Source organism: Macrobrachium nipponense, chromosome 28, assembly GCF_015104395.2.
Source record: "Macrobrachium nipponense isolate FS-2020 chromosome 28, ASM1510439v2, whole genome shotgun sequence".
Classification (NCBI taxonomy): Eukaryota; Metazoa; Arthropoda; class Malacostraca; order Decapoda; family Palaemonidae; genus Macrobrachium; species Macrobrachium nipponense.
Window position 1 is genome coordinate 61,018,922 of NC_087217.1, and position 16,728 is coordinate 61,035,649.

Sequence of the window (16,728 nt, forward strand, 5' to 3'; positions counted from 1 at the left end):
ATGATCGTAGTTAGTATTTCATTTTATAACGGATGTTGATTTTTTTTTTTAAATTTTTACTTAAGATTCACCAGCCCTGAAGTAAATCATTGTTTCATACACTCCTTTACATAAATTTGGATCTCATGGAAGAAGTCGATCAAAGACTCATATTAGTTGTTACGTAAACGTCACGAAGTTTCCATCTTCGCCGAAATGAATAAGTAGGTGTTCTCAGGTTTTAAACTTGAGATAATTTTCAAGAAATTTGATGAAAGGAATATGAATGATATACGCTACGCGACAACTCATGAGTATTTTTAATTCTTCACTATCTTCTACGCCCGAGAATTAAGCGAAAAAAAATAGCCATTCTTTTTTCTTGATATTTTCTGTCTGAATAAATGTTTAAGAAGAAAAACAGTAGTAACAAACGATAAAAAAATTAATATTACACACTTCAAAGACCACAATTGTTTAAGTTTTCGCCTTAATAATCAGGGAAGTTTTGTAATTCCCTACTATACTCTGTTTTTTTCCATCTGTCCACCCGCCTGTGGTGTTTGCTTATGGTAACACTGCGTCCCGGGCTTTAGATAGTTACGCTATGTGTAAGTTTTAGGTAAATAAAAGGATATCTGGGTGTACATTTGCAACTGAAAAGCGTTTTGATAATTTACTGTATGCGAATTACACCGTTAATATTCGAAATAGGATATTATTATAATTGTTGAATGTAAGCTGAATGTAACTATCTAAAGCCCGGGACGCAGTGTTACCATACAAAAACACCACAGGCGGGTGGACAGATGGAAAAAAACGGAGTATAGTTTACCACATAACGTTTTGAGAAGCTTTCCCGCTCTCACACCTATCAAGAAAAATAAAGAGCCATAAATATGATTACCTATCCGTCATAGTAGAAACATTAGAGTTAACCTAGATTTAAAGGGTTCTTTACCATGTTTGGGCAACGCACTGAATAGAGAAAATAGTGTAAATGTCTATAGCAGTATGCAGGAAGCTATCTAGGTAGCTTCACTCTATAAAATATAAGCTAGATTCAGGAAATTTACTGACTGCATTATCTAGGAGAGAGAGAGAGAGAGAGAGAGAGAGAGAGAGAGAGAGAGAGAGAGAGAGAGAGAGAGAGAGTTATGTATAGTGTATACGAGGGGATTAAGATAGCTAGGAAGAATTTTTGATGGCACATGTCTGAAGTAAAAATCAGGTGCAAATGATATGTTTTAATAAATTACTATAAATCCAGTAAACTACATATGCAAAATATAGTCTTCTCCTCTAAATTTTTATTTTGGCGACCTCTTCATCGAAAAACACAAAGCTGACATTATACAGAACTACAGAAATCTTTCAGATTTTATCAAAAGGCACATATTTGACCTGTTTTACAATATCGAAAGTGGACCTTGGCTCGGAATGTACTACAACTTCCAGTTGACAATCTTAAACTCTTTTCAACAAATTCCACAAAGTGGCCCTTTTCTAACACTGAAGCTAACATTTATTAATCATCGGTTTCCAAGAATGTGTTTTTAAACATCGAATCAGCTAATCAGGTTTTCTATCAGAAAACTTTTGCCTCTTTCTGCTGAACATGGGACGTCGAGAGGACTATTGAGGTGCTGTCTCACTCGATCTAAACTGGAATCTGATTCCTGATTCTGTTCCTGATGGCCCGCCTCCATTCCTGTCGGCCATTCTGCTCCTTTGTACTTAGGCACGACGATGTCTGAGGCTTTTGGTATTCCAGGAATCTGTAAGCTGGAAGGTGCTGGACTCGATTCTGGTTTACGATATTTTGCAGAAGGATTCTCCATTGTCGTCTCCTCTTTGGTCGGCAGAAACTTTGGGAAGCAGTGTAGAAAGGACCAAGGGTTTACAAACCTGTCGCCTGGTCTGTCCAGTTTGGCTGTTCTGTTTAAAAGGGAACTGCTTTCTACAGACAGACTCCTGTTGCTTAAATCTTTGATGAACGCCACTGGATTTAGGCTGTTGTCGTCAGCAGTGCCACCACTGTGTGCTCTCAAGCCTGACTTTTGATTTTCCGTGGGCGATGTGCTATTCCGGAGGTAGTCCCGTTGACCTGAGTATTTGGAAATGTTTTCCAATTCCTGCAAGTGTGAATGACCGCCGTATTGCTTTGGGTATCCCAAGAGGACCGGATTATGTGCGCGAATGTCACGGGATTCGAACTGGGGGCCTAACGAGTTGATTATCCTGTCTGCAGACTCCATCTCCGCGTCCTCCTCCTCCTCCTCCTTCTTTGGGATGGAGGTTCTGCCTAGCCTCGGCAGTGGTTCTCTGGACGACTCCGGAGGATGCGACGGTTGTCTGGGGCGTCGCTTCCGCCTTCTGTAATTCCCGTTTTCGAACATGTCCGAACATGTTGGGTCGAGGGCCCAGTAACTTCCTTTACCGGGCCGGCCTTTTTCTCTTGGGACCTGACGACAAAGAAAAAAGCATTGTCTTGATTGTTTTAAAAAAGAAATTTGCATATGTTTGTAAGTAGGTTAGCGTAAACTCGCCCATTTTCTTAACCTCTCAGTCCAAGACTTACTCATCTAAGTATCTTAAAGTCATCTGTTTGAATTTTTACTCTAATTCCTATGTAATCTCCTTATCAATTATTATTGTTATTATTATTATTTTTGTTATATTATTATTTTTATTATTATTATTATTATTGACAATTAAAAGCCACAGTAGTGTTAAAAGTATATTTTTACGACTGAAGAGGGATACAGAGCAGTGTCTGAAGTCTCTCCCTAGTAATCTTAAACATTGTACAGCAAAAATATATTTTTAACACTACTGTGGCTTTGAATTATCAATATAAAGCCTCGCTATGGAAGTTCCTTAGTTCATTATTATTATTATTATTATTATTATTATTATTATTATTATTATTATTATTATTGTTGTTGTTCAGCAGATGAAACCTGTTCACATGGAACAAGTTCACAGGGTCCACTGACTTGAAATTTAAGCTTCCAAAGAAAGTCGTAAATTTTAATTATAGTAGAGCAATTAAGATCCTTTCACTCAATTTTATCCTTTAAGAAAAAAATGTGTTTTCGTATGAAATTTATAACTGACGTATCTTTATCATTTTTCTTGAGAACGTTGAGACTTCTAGTTGCATGTCAGTTATTCAACCAACCTTGCAAAGTACAAAAACACTACATATTTTTTAATAAAGAATATTTATAAGAATAAGATCCCAAGTTCGTTTAGAGAGGGTAACTGGTGGGAATTCACCTTTATAGTTAAACTTCATTGAATTAATGTTTCCTTGTAAGATACGGCACTGCTTTCTGTTTAAGCTTCAGTTGTGAATTAAGGGTAATTAAGCAAATGAACAGTAACAACAATACTACTCTTACTGTTATAAACGATGCTGAATATAAAAATATCTCTAAACCGGCTCATATAAAAAGAGCTGGGTCTAGAGCATTGTTGTTAAAGTGTTATAAATTTCAATTCAAAAATTTTAGACAAAATGGATGAAAACAAGCTGTGGCCTTTCAGTCTTCAGGATTCAAAAGGCAAAGGAGTTCATTTACCACCGATAATATAAAAAAAGGACCAAAACATAAAAGGTTGGGTAAAGAATTTTCACTGCTGACATTAAATCGACATTACAATAAGGCAGTTAATAGGTCACACTTCCAGCCTCCCAAATGGCGGAAGGCGAAAACCTGAATTGTAATTATTTTTACATGAGTACACTTTATAGGCAAAGAATCTTCTTAAAAATTACAAATTATTTTTTAAATATTATTGTCTGCTGTGTTATTATCTTGGGATTTTTGTTTTCTTTTTAAGTTAGCATTCGTGAGAAATCATTACTTTGGGTCTGTTCTTCCGTTGCTATAAGAAGCAAAAATCGCACACAAATCAGTTGCATTTTCGCTCTTTTTTTTTCAACGTTCTTTTTTTTGTTCTAACTGACCACAGTCGTCTACTAAGAACGCTTTAAAACGTTATCGATAATAAGAGCCCCGTTCTCCCAAAAAATTCCTGCAGTGAATGTATTGACAAGTCTAAATATTTTTCGCAATTTTAATTTCAGCCGCATAAATAAAATGAGAAAAACAGGTACTCCAGTATATTCTATTTAATCGATTACAGATTTAGACTTTATGAGAATGTGAGAAAGAGAGGGAGAGAAAAAGGTAAGACTTTTTCTTCAACTCGAGCAGTTAACTTAGACCCTTACTAACATAAAGGTAGTCATACCTCAAGACAATGATATTTTACTAATTTTCAAACGCCCATAAAAAGATACACGATTGAACAGGTGAATAAAACGATAAGCCTGATGAGCTGATAAACTAACAAATAGATAAACTAACCTTGATGAAGCAGTCGTTGAGAGACAGGTTATGCCGGATGCTGTTCTGCCATCCTTGGCGATTGTGCCTGAAAGATAACGCCAGAAAAATCAGCAGAAAACATTAACTAGTAACTTTCTGACGTTTTTGTATGATTCATGCAAGGCAAGGTTATATGCAAGCAAGCAAGTGCGCGCGCACACACAAACATTCACGCGTGTAAAATACACACACTCATCACTATATATATATATATATATTATATATATATATCTATATATATATATATATATATATATAATATATGTTAAATATATGATCTATATGCATGTTTATGTATATTATCTATATGTATGTACGTATAATAGATATATATATATATATATATATATATATAATATATATATATATATATATATATACCTATACATATGAATATACTATATATACCTACCTGTGTGTATGTGTCTGTACGCGCGCGTGAGTTCGCATGTCCCATTCTTACTATTATAATGAAATTCGTTTATGAACGTCTGTGGAGGCGATGACACCCAACAGTTAGAGTGTAAACGTTAACGACATAGTAAGCGTTCAAATAGTATTCGCTTTTCTTGATAAATAGTTCCCAAACATAATTTTTCGTCGGTGAGGGATAAGGCATCACGAAACAAGAAGAAATAAACGAGGCATCCTTCATTGCTATACATGCAGGTATCTTACGATCAATTCCCCTTTTAGAAGTAGGTCTAAAAGGTCTTGCTTTTCATTTTTTTTTTCAACGCGCCTGGCCAAGAAATGGATATTAGGTTGGCCGTCCCCAGTGTCTAGAACTCCGTCCCTTATGCCTAGAACTCCGTCCCCAATATCTAGAACTCTAGATAGAACCCTGGCCGTCCCATCGGCCATTAAACTGCGTGTGCCATCATCAGGACACCAAATTAACCAGCAATAGTTTGATGAAAATAATGACGTCAATATTTATGTGAAGGGTTAAAATCAATAATATAGACATTATTGCCTTTGCGCGTTTCTTAATAAATTATGGTAATCTTTTGGAATGTTGACGGGTGGCTAACTCAAGTGCTTTAAATAAAAAGATTATTAGCCGAACTTTAGTAATGAAGAGGACATTCATTTCTTTTGAGAATATGTAATGAACTTAATAATTACGATAAAGAAATTATGACAATTAGCTAAAAATTCTTTTACTAGCTTTGGCGAGAAGTTCTGCACCGAATACTTTGTATAATAATAATAATAATAATAATATAATAATAATAATAATAATAATAATAATAATAATAATAATAATAATAATAATAATAATAATAATAATAATAATAAAGGTTTTATTGAAAATAATGGCCATTTCAGCCGCGTTTAGTTTGTATAACGTTTCTCTATTCTTCTTATTACTGAAGAATAGAGAAACTTCTATGTAAAATAAACGCGGCTGAAATAGCCATTATTTTCAATAAAACCTGTATTAATGAAGGTCTTCTTCCAGCAAATAATAATAATAATAATAATAATAATAATAATAATAAATAATAATAATGATAATAATGTAATAATAATAACTAAAAATAATATAATGATAGTAATATAATAATATCATCAAGAATGATCAAATTAAAATAAACAATAAGAATAATAACAGAAAGAATAAAATAGGACCTAGCTTTGGCGAGAAGTGCTGCACCGAATATTCTAAAATAATAATAATAATAATAATAATAATAATAATAATAATAATAATAAAATAATAATAATAATCATATAATAATAATAATAATAATAATAATTAATAATAATAACAATCCAATATTAAAATAAACAAAACAACATGATAACAGAAAGAATGACATAAGACCTATGTACCTTGCTTACCTGTAATAAGGGAACCTGTCCATAATGAACCTGTAGATCCCTGCCAGCGTCACCTTCTGCTCAGGAGCGCTTCGGATGGCCATTGCAATGAGCGCTATGTACGAAAAGGGAGGTTTTTGCTGAGCTGTAAAACAAATAGATAAATAAGTAATTAGAAGATATACATATGTAAATATGTATATATATATTGCATACATGTATTTATATATATTGTGTGTGTGTGTGTATATATATATATATATATATATATATATATATATATATATATATATATATATATATATATATGCATCAGTAGAAGGATCCACAGTAATGTTCTTGTTTATCCGACGAATATATTTGCGGAAATATTTACAAATATATTTCGTCTGGATAAACAAGAATATTACCGTGGATCCTTCTACTGATTACTTAGAAGCACAATACGGTGTATAATATTGCATATATATATATATATATATATATATATATATATATATATATATATATACGTATATATATATGGAAAACCGCTTATAAAACGGAAACTAATATGAAAGTTAAGAGACAATGAATATCCCACAGGCAAAGTGCAAAATATAGGCCTAAGAATTTAGAAGACAATGTTGCTCTTTTCATACGATATCGCCGCGGCTATCGAGTCGGATTCTGTAGAGATAACAAAATTATAATAAAGGTTATAACCGCAGTCACCAAGTTTGAAAGTTTCATATCGTACCTTAGCAATCTACTTGTATAGAATGGGACGTGAAGTTGACCGTTAGGTTGGCAAGGCGCGATAACGAGGCGTTCCGACTCGATGGGCGCGGCGATATCGTATGAAAAGAGCAACATTGTCTTCTAAATTCTTAGGCCTATATTTTACACTTTGCACATGGGATATTCATTGTCTCTTAACTTTGATATTAGTTTCCGTTTTATAAGCGGTTTTCCATCAATGATTCGTATACTGGATTTATAATTTTAGGACTGGATGCAGAGTAGGGAGATAAGGGTAGGTGTGAGAATTCCTAACCTTTCCTGACTTAACCACACCTGACTTTCCTAACCTAACTTAAAGACCCGTGGCGTGACCTGGAGGTGGGGATGGCTTTGACCCCCGCCCCTGAATACTTCCAAGTTACCCTGAATATCCCTGTCACCCTACCCTAAGTGTTATTTGGAATTTCCTTGAAAGATGTAAATATTTCTGGAATGGTGCTGAGATTCTGAATTCTGTAATAATCGTTAGGCATTATTCTTACAAAAAATACAAAGGGTGATCCCGAAGTGATAATTTCATTTACTATGTTTCCACTGCCTTCACAAGAATGTTAACCTTGTGGTATTTATAATGCTGAACACAACACTATTTTTTCTAAAGTTTATTATAGATTAGTCCCCCCTTATGAGAAACATGATGTCATCGTCTGGACTCGGCAGCACTTTCGTGAACTTGAATAATTTTGTGCTTATGTACAGTTTTGTTTGGAATCAATAAGGTATTTTTAAAACACGCTCTATGAAACGGAAGATTGTTACCAAGGAGCGATTGACTGTCATTATTGTATTTTAACTATTATTTCATTTGTCCAGCATGCACTCTTTAATCAGAGGAATACAATTGCCATAGTTTCATCACATCATAGGCATAGGGTATCTCTCTCTCTCTCACTCTCTCTCTCTCTCTAAATAATACATACATATTTATATATACATATAATATATATACATATATATATATATGTATATATAAATAAATGATATATATATCATTATATGTGTGTGTGTATGTGTGTGTGTGTGTGTGTATACATATATTTATATATATAAAACACACATATACGTATATATATATATATATATATATATATATATATATATATATATATATATAAGATAATATATTATGTGTGTGTGTGTATATACATATAGTATATATATAAAAACACATATATACGTATATATATATATATATATATATATATATAGTATATATATATATATATATATATATATATATATATATATTCGTATGAATGTAATTGAGCTCTTGGGAAGAGAGAGAGAGAGAGAGAGAGATGAGAGAGAGAGAGAGAGAGACGAGCCGACACTTGACATCTTCCCACGGCTTGTTGTTAGGTCTGACGGTAAAAATGTCACCAGATGAATGTGTGACTTCTCATAAGTCTGCTATTCTCGTTTTGAATTTTTTTTTTAACATACAGTGTACCACCAATAAAAAATGTTAATCACTTGAAATTCCATGCAGCTTTATACAGCGCATACCGTGCGTACTCTACATAGCCTACATCCAGTTGCACCTGCATGTATATATAATATGTATAGTAGATATATAATATATATTGTATATATATGTATATTTTATATATTATATATGTATATATACATACAATACTATATATATATATATATATATATATATATATAATATATATATATATATATTATATATATACACATACTTATATCCACAGTCTATTGATAATATTTTCAATGCAGTGTTGCTATAAACATAACTAAGATTTTCTTACACGTAAATTAAGGCACTGTACCTGAAAATCATTTAAATCAATTTATCCATTGCACATAAAACAAATAGCCGTGCCATACGTCTGTTCACATCGTCACGCAGTTTGTAATTCGTTTAACGCTAGTTTGCATAAGTGACTGTGATTTATTTTGTTAGTTTTATAATGTTTACATTTGACTTGGTAATTTCTGTATATTTTTCTGCGTTTTCGAAATCTAATAGTAATAATAAATGTGTAATGGGCTAAGCGGTAATATCAGTTGCATAACTCCCCCTCCTGGGTTCGAATCAAAACCTGGGATGATGAATCTCTTCGGTCATTTCATTCCGGATTTTACTGTATTTATTCGAAAGGTTTTTTTCCTTAATTTTTTTTTATTTTATTCCACAGAAATAATAACAAAGGACATTCTGACTGCATTTGTGGGTATAAACATAGACTCTAAGGTGTTAACACCTTTAGGTAAAATCAGTAAAATAAAGGAGAACGCCGCCGATAAATTAACTTGATGAATAAAATAGAGTATTATATCGAAAACACATGACCTGAAACCCTCACCTTCAGACTCTGGAGTCGAGGCGCCGAGACCGCATGGGGGGAACAAGATGGAGGCGGGGATGGAAGGGGGATAAGACGAGGGAAGAGAAGCGGCGGAGAGGAGATGGGAGAAGTAGAAGGAAGGCGGATAAAAGGGAGAAAGAGGCAAGTTGTGGTAGAGACTGGTTGGCGACAGCGAATTCATCGGAAGCTTTCTGGAAAGGTATGGATGGACTCCAGTCGGGGGATTCTGGACGATCGACCCTCTTTCTCTCTCTCTCTCTCTGGTCTGACGAGTGTCCTCCGAAGACGCTGGGAACGGACCCGAGACGCGAAGACTCCGGCTGGGGGAGAAGCGTGGGCGCCGGACGGACCTCCTCTATAGGTCGGACTTCAACCCGTCAGCGACGACTTCCGCCTACGACAAATGAAAAGCAACTGAGCGTGTACCAGAGAGCGACATCTTATTTAAAGGCTCCAGTAAGTTTGTTTGAGTTTTGTCTGATGTTATTGTTTACAATGGTAGGCCAAACATTTGCTCCACTGAAGGGTACCGCCCCAGGACCACCACCGCCGTCTTTTGTTTGTTTTCTCACACACTCTCACCCACGGCCATCCGCCCACCTACAGAGTATGACACCCCTCCCCTCACCCCACCGAGTTCACCCCCTATCGCCCCCGCCCGTCAGTCCAAACTTTACACCCCCTCACCCCTTGTTCCTCCCTACCGACCTACCAAGTGGAAATCACCTCGTCAGAACCTGGCACTCTCCATGTATCGAAGTAATGAAAAATAGAGCAGTTTAAATCAATGCAACATATTCTTTTTTACAAAGTTAAATTTTGCCTCTTTTGCTTGCTTTTACCCAGCTACCTATCTAATGAACGAGATAAATAAGAGGAACTAATATGAAAGAAAACTGAGCCCATTATAAATTAATGGGTAAATGAATTATTGTCGAGCAATTTCATATTGTCATTATGAGATTCGACGTCAGTACACATCTGATTCATCAAGTGAAACTTATTTATAGTTCTGCTTTTATGACTCTCTCTCTCTCTCTCTCTCTCTCTCTCTCTCTCTCTCTCTCTCTCGTTTTCGTCAGTTTTATAATAAACACAAGATAAAGCTAAGAGAAAAACACTTGTCATTATACATCTTAGAGAGAGAGAGAGAGAGAGAGAGAGAGAGAGAGAGAGAGAGAGAGAGGGCTATTCAGACATTTACAGTTTGTCTGAGAGAGAAGAGCTATTCAAACATATTTACAATTTGTGTGTAATTTGTTTATTGATTAATAATAAGCATTTGTAATGCATTCTTGTAAACATTAGACTAACAAATATAACTCTCTCTCTCTCTCTCTCTCTCTGTGAAAATGTAACACGCTAAGGGTAATTTGTATAGAGCGATTAGAGGTGTTTTGAGTTAAAACTTAACTTGCTTAAGAAAAGGCAGATGATGGTTGGCTGATCCGATATGAATTTAGGTCTCCGAGAAGACGGCGTTGTTACTCCCTGGCTATTTCATTTTTGTTTCAGTCGGTTTCCGTTTCAGGGCTGAATGACCTCTTAGGTCCCTGCGCTTGGCCTTTGCCCTAAATTCTGTAACCCTATCCTGTCCATACCATTCCACCTGCATATTCCATTGATATCATAATAAAGGCTCAACTCATATCCTTAAACTCACCTTTCCACCTGCAAAATATTCATATGATCCACGGGCTGCTCTGTGAGCAAGAAGAGCCCGTGCTGGCATAAGGCCAGCTTAATCTCAAACAACATATCCTGTCCTACTAGAAAGGATGTGGAAAGGAATTTTGATGAAAGTGTAAGTCTGTGATATAAAAAATGTGTCGTGAATGAACTGTGGAATGATTAATTGTACTTAATTTGCTGTATTTGATGATCGTGAAGAGAAGAGGCTGAAACAGGCGAATGAATTTGAGTGTCAGAAAAAAAAGAGGAAAAGTTAAAAGGCTACTGATAACAAGAGCAAAGTTGCGATTGTATTTGTAATCTCAAAAGAATGAATGTTAGTGTGGATGGTGGAAGAGTGGAGATGGATAATTCCCATCGGTATTCAGGTATTTGTAATTTCAAAAGAGGAATGAATGATTCTAATCGGTAGTCAGGTATATTTGTAATCTCAAAAGACAGAGGAATGAATTACTTCAGTCGGTATTCAGGTATTTGTAATCTCAAAGAACAGAGGAATGAATGATTCTAATCAGTAGTCAGGTATATTTGTAATCTCAAAAGACAGAGGAATGAATGATTCTAATCGGTATTCAGATATTTTTAATCTCAAAAAACAGAGGAATGAATGATTCTAATCAGTAGTCAGGTATATTTGTAATCTCAAAAGACAGAGGAATGAATCGTATTCTAATCGGTATTCAGAATATAATCTCAAAAAAACAGAGAATGAATGATTCTAATCTATTCAGTATCGGTATATGTCAATCTCAAAAGACAGAGGAATGAATGTTTCTGATCGGTATTCAGGTATATTTGTAATTTCAAAAGATAGAGGAATGAATGACTCTAGTGGGTATTCAGGTATATGTAATCCCAAGAAAGTCTGAAATGGTAAAAATATAGAGAAATGACCACCAAGTGGCGAAAAAGTTGAGGATCAGATTTCGAGGTAGTTTGGCTGTATTGAGAAAATGGCGAATAATGGGCTGGTAGAAAGTGTCAGTCTGAATTCTTTGGGAGGAAGGAGATGAGGGCAATCTAGAAAAAAGAATGAAAGAGTTGATGGAACGGAATCTTAACAACATCCACGAGGCTTGAATTTACGTAGGGCTGAGGTGAGTGGCGCATTGCGTGTGGTTGGCTGACATGAACGGACATACTTTTATAAGACGGAAAAGAGTATGTCCTCCGGATATTGTGAGAAACATATACACACACACACGTGTGTGTGTGTGTGTGTGTATGTGTGTTTCTCAAAATATCCAGAGAACAGACTCTTTTCCGTCTTATTAAAGTAAGAAGAAAGAAAAGAAAAGATAGTTATAAAAAACTAACACGATACTATTTTCCTTGGCGTTACACACCATTTTGTGGAACAAATGCAAATTATAAAGGTGTTATTCCACATCATTTCCACTAAATTTCCGTCATTAGCTAAACACATCCGGACTTTGACGAATTCGTTTGCAATTGTACTACTCATAATCACTTCTTAGTCAACCTTTCGTTATGAAGCTTCATATGAATCAGAACATCGTAATGCATTAATGATCTGAGAGAGAATAATGCTAAGTATTACGAAATCCACTGACTAACATTAGATCCGCTATGATCGGTAACCATCGTACTTATATTTCGGGCCATTTGTACTTCGGGTCATTTGTACTTCTAAAACAAAACGTTAAAGAAACCTTAAGTATATTCTATAAGGGATACCATTTCTGCGAAAAATATACATCTAAAATAAGTATGCCGTTTTTAAGAATTGAAATAATCTTACTATAATGGGGTTATGTCTGTCGGTCCGTATGTCATTCAATCACGGCCAAACGGCTGGTCCGATGGTCATGAAACTTGGCAGGGATATTGCGGGGACCCCCTAAGATGGTTTATAATGGGGTTTCATCCTACCTTCCTCCCCCTCCGAAGGGGGTGGAGGTGAGAAGGGATTCCCTGAAACGGGGCTGGTTATGCCCGTAGACTTAGTTACTTTACGAATTTATCATACACAATTTCTGTATACATATGTTTGCTAGTTGTTAATAATTGCCGCTAGAAAAATCCTCTTGAGAAATTGTACCTCTCTGTTGAAGGATTTTTGTTTACCCTGAAATGGAGCTGTTACTGCTTTCAGAAGTTCCTGGTCCCTTCTAGAAAATTTTACCGATACAAAGTGTTTTCTGGACAGTACAGTGAAAGACTTCTATTTATTTTTATTTATTTGTTAATTTTTTTTATTTTGGCGATGGTAGAAGTTTACAAAGGTTTCCTTCAATAGCTACTTTGCGTTTACAGAGAAGTAGATTATTTTTTAGTTCTGATTTTAAATGATCATAATTGTAACATGGTCCTTGGCCGTTAACATTAGAAAATATGGGTCTTGCTGTAAATGAGTATCTTATTTTCGGTATTTGCTGTAAAGGTATACAGATCATTTACTTAAAAGAATGATTGGCATTTGCGTTAAAGGGTGTTTGGGTCATTACGTTGTTTTAATTTTTGGTCGTTGCTATAAAAGATTTTTATTACTTTAATGGGAGAGTCGTAATAACCGACTTCAGAATAGTCTGGAACGCAGTCGTCGATGATGGAATGAAAAACTGTCGCGAAAGGTATTAATACCAACAGACCTTCATCAGCTAAGCTAAGATTTCAAATATCTTAGTTTAAGATTAACAGCTCTCTTAGGGCTACCCGAAGGATTAGCTTTTTATTTACGTAGCTAGGAACCTACTGGTTATACTTTGCAACGGGGCCTACAGCTTATTGTGGGATCCAAACCACATTTCACCGAGAAATGAATTTCTAATCAACGGAAATAAATTCCTCTGGTTCCTCACTTGGCGGCAGCAGGGAACGAATGCGGTCTACCAGATTCATAGGCGAGTACGCAACCCACTCGTCACGAGGAACTAGCTAAGATTTCAAATGCTACTTACAATGAACTTCGCTAGTGATATCCGGTATTTACTGTCTTGAGAGGGTTTGGGTGCTGTTATCAATTGATATCAAGAAAATTGACTTAAAGTACCAACAGATTTTGGCATGACTGAGACTATTCCACTGTGGTCTTTGAAAGAGATCGCTGGTAGATTTACTAAATAATGATCTTATTTCGACTATGATAGGCAAATAAGTGATCATAGAACTGGAGGCTACGTCTGCCTGTCTGGTGTTTTTGTAGCGAAATAAGGAGCCAATACCAGTTGCAGTCTTCAGTTATTGTTGAACTGTCGTTAGCTGAAAAGTTCTGACTCACTAACCTTAACGCATGGTGGTGTTACGACAGACAGAGTCTGTTAGCTTTCCATCGAAGCAGACAAAAATAAACAAACTCTGAATACTTGCGAGGAACTCTGTAATGTATGGCAGATTTTGAATGACGATAGACAAATCGCCATCTATAAACTGCATTAGCCACGAGAGAGAGAGGAGAGAGAGAGAGAGAGAGAGAGAGAGAAAGTCTTTCAACATAATTAATGATTCAGGCCCATCCTTTTCCTTCAAGGGAGTTATGGTGGGGGGGAAGGGGGTGGGGGCGGTTTCCTGTGCTTGTTTTCATTCGATACAGCTGATCAAAACAGCGAAGTTGCCACTCTGGGAGACAATGCAAGCAGTTTATTGTGATTCTCCCGGGAGCGTATACAAGTGCTAATCTCTCTAAACAAGGTCGCCTCAGCCCACAGGGGCGTGATAGATGCGACACCGCCGCAAACAAAGTGGATACTGGCGTTGGGTAAACAAACTCCGAAGGACGAAAAAGAAAAAATGAAGCAACCTACTCCTCCTCCCAGGCCAAGAGGAGGTTTTGTCGAAAGTTGGTTCGAAGAAAAGAATCGTATATTTCACGAGGTTGCAGGAATGCAACGGCCGTTTTATGAAACAATCGGTCAATTTGAATGACGATTATTGGTCGACAAACAAACAAAAAGTTTTTCTAAATTTTATTTGAAAAACGGAATATTTGACATAAGAAACGTTCGACAAATGCTTGGATCTGCTGTCTACGCAGCAATGAAAACAAATATAAGAAAGTAATTTAAAAAAATAAAAAAAATAGTATGTACATTTTTGAGTAGAAGGCTCTGCTTTCTTGTAAAGTACAACTATAGTTAGAAATCAGGTACTCTATACTCTGTTTTTTTCCATCTGTCCATCCGCCTGTGGTGGTCGCGCATGGTAAGACTGCGTCCCGGCCTTTAGATAGTTACGCTATGTGTAAGTTTTAGGTAAATAAAAGGATATCTGGGAGTACATTTGCAACTGAAAAGCGTTTTAATAATTTACTGTATGCGAATTACACCGTTAATATTCGAAATGGGATATTGTTATTATTGTTGAATGTAAGCTGAATGTAACTATCCAAAACCCGGGACGCAGTGTTACCATACGCAAACACCACAGGCGGATGGACAGATGGAAAAAAAACAGAGTATAGTAAAGTCATTCCTGGGCTGGTCTTGTCATGCCGGCTAGTCGCGATGCCACAGAATTTTAAATCATTCACTCAATAATCTTGTCACTCTCATGTGTTGTATTGTAAGCTGTTATCGTGTGGATTAGGCAGTGTGCCTTTTAGATGCGATACTCACTTATTAATGTGAAATCCGGACGGAAACTGCATCAGATTTTCATGTGTAGAAGCTTTCTTCCGTCCAATGAGTAGCCCAAGGCCTGTCAGTATCGAGAAGAAACTCTTCAGCAAATGTATCTCTCAAAGGCTGTTTACTTGAGAGAGAGGAGAGAGAGAGAGAGAGAGAGAGAGGAGATGATTAGATAGAGAGAGAGCGAGAGAGAGGAGGAGGGAGGGAGAGAGAGAGGAGGAGAGAGAGAGAGAGAGGGAGGGGGAGAGAGAGAGAGAGAGAGAGAGAGTCTAATATATACTATACATACATACAATATATATTACACACATATATATATATATATATATATATATATTATATATATATATTTATATATATATATATATATATATATATATATATATATATATATATATATATATATATATATATGAGAGAGAGAGAGAGAGAGAGAGAGAGAGAGAGAGAGAGAGAGAGAGAGACTAAAAAAAAATACCACAATTGCGTTTATATTAAGAGTGACATAAGAAAATCACGCGGGAAAAGTAAGAATACGGAAAACAGGCTTCCTCTTGAATACATCGTTCAACATCAAAATCCAAATGAAAACAAAAAATCAGACTTTCTAAACTGTGGCGCTGAGTTAAGGAGGATGAGTCAGTTGTTCTCAGAATGAATGAAACAAAGCAGTTCTTGGATATGGTTATTTTAAATGAAGCTTTTTTTTTTTCTTTATGTCACGATGCAGATAGCTATTTCCCGTATGGTGAGGTGGTTTTTTTCATCGATTAAAACACATTCAATAAGAAAGTGTATCCTGAATGATAATGCTTAGGTTTTTAGACGTTGCTAATGTAGATATAGCAATTTTTTTAAAACTTTCCTTTGACAAAAGCAAATTCAGTAATAATAACATTTTAAATAAGCTAGAAAAATTATCATGAATGAACGCTCTAATCTAAAATAAAATAAAGTCCCTTAGTTATCAAAAATACATTCATTTGGATATATTTTTTAGACGTTTCAAATGTAAGTGCAGTAATACATTTTGGCTTCCATTTCATAATCACAAAAGTAGTTGCAATTACAAGGTAAATAAGATAACACGAACTTTATATATGTACGGTCTAATCTAAAAGGATATAT

The 16,728-nt window shown here is 35.5% G+C and overlaps 1 protein-coding gene across 1 annotated transcript; it reads right to left on the minus strand.

Annotated features, from left to right (window-relative positions):
- Nucleotides 1-1,222: 1,222 nt before the first annotated feature.
- Nucleotides 1,223-9,857, minus strand: LOC135201349 (forkhead box protein S1-like). The gene is made up of 4 exons (XM_064230193.1): nucleotides 9,320-9,857; nucleotides 6,228-6,351; nucleotides 4,359-4,425; nucleotides 1,223-2,444 (listed from the first exon to the last, which is right to left on the minus strand). Exons 1-4 carry the CDS (start codon nucleotides 9,501-9,503, stop codon nucleotides 1,548-1,550), a joined length of 1,272 nt encoding a protein of 423 aa, XP_064086263.1. The 5' UTR covers nucleotides 9,504-9,857; the 3' UTR covers nucleotides 1,223-1,547.
- Between the last annotated feature and the right edge of the window lie 6,871 nt (nucleotides 9,858-16,728).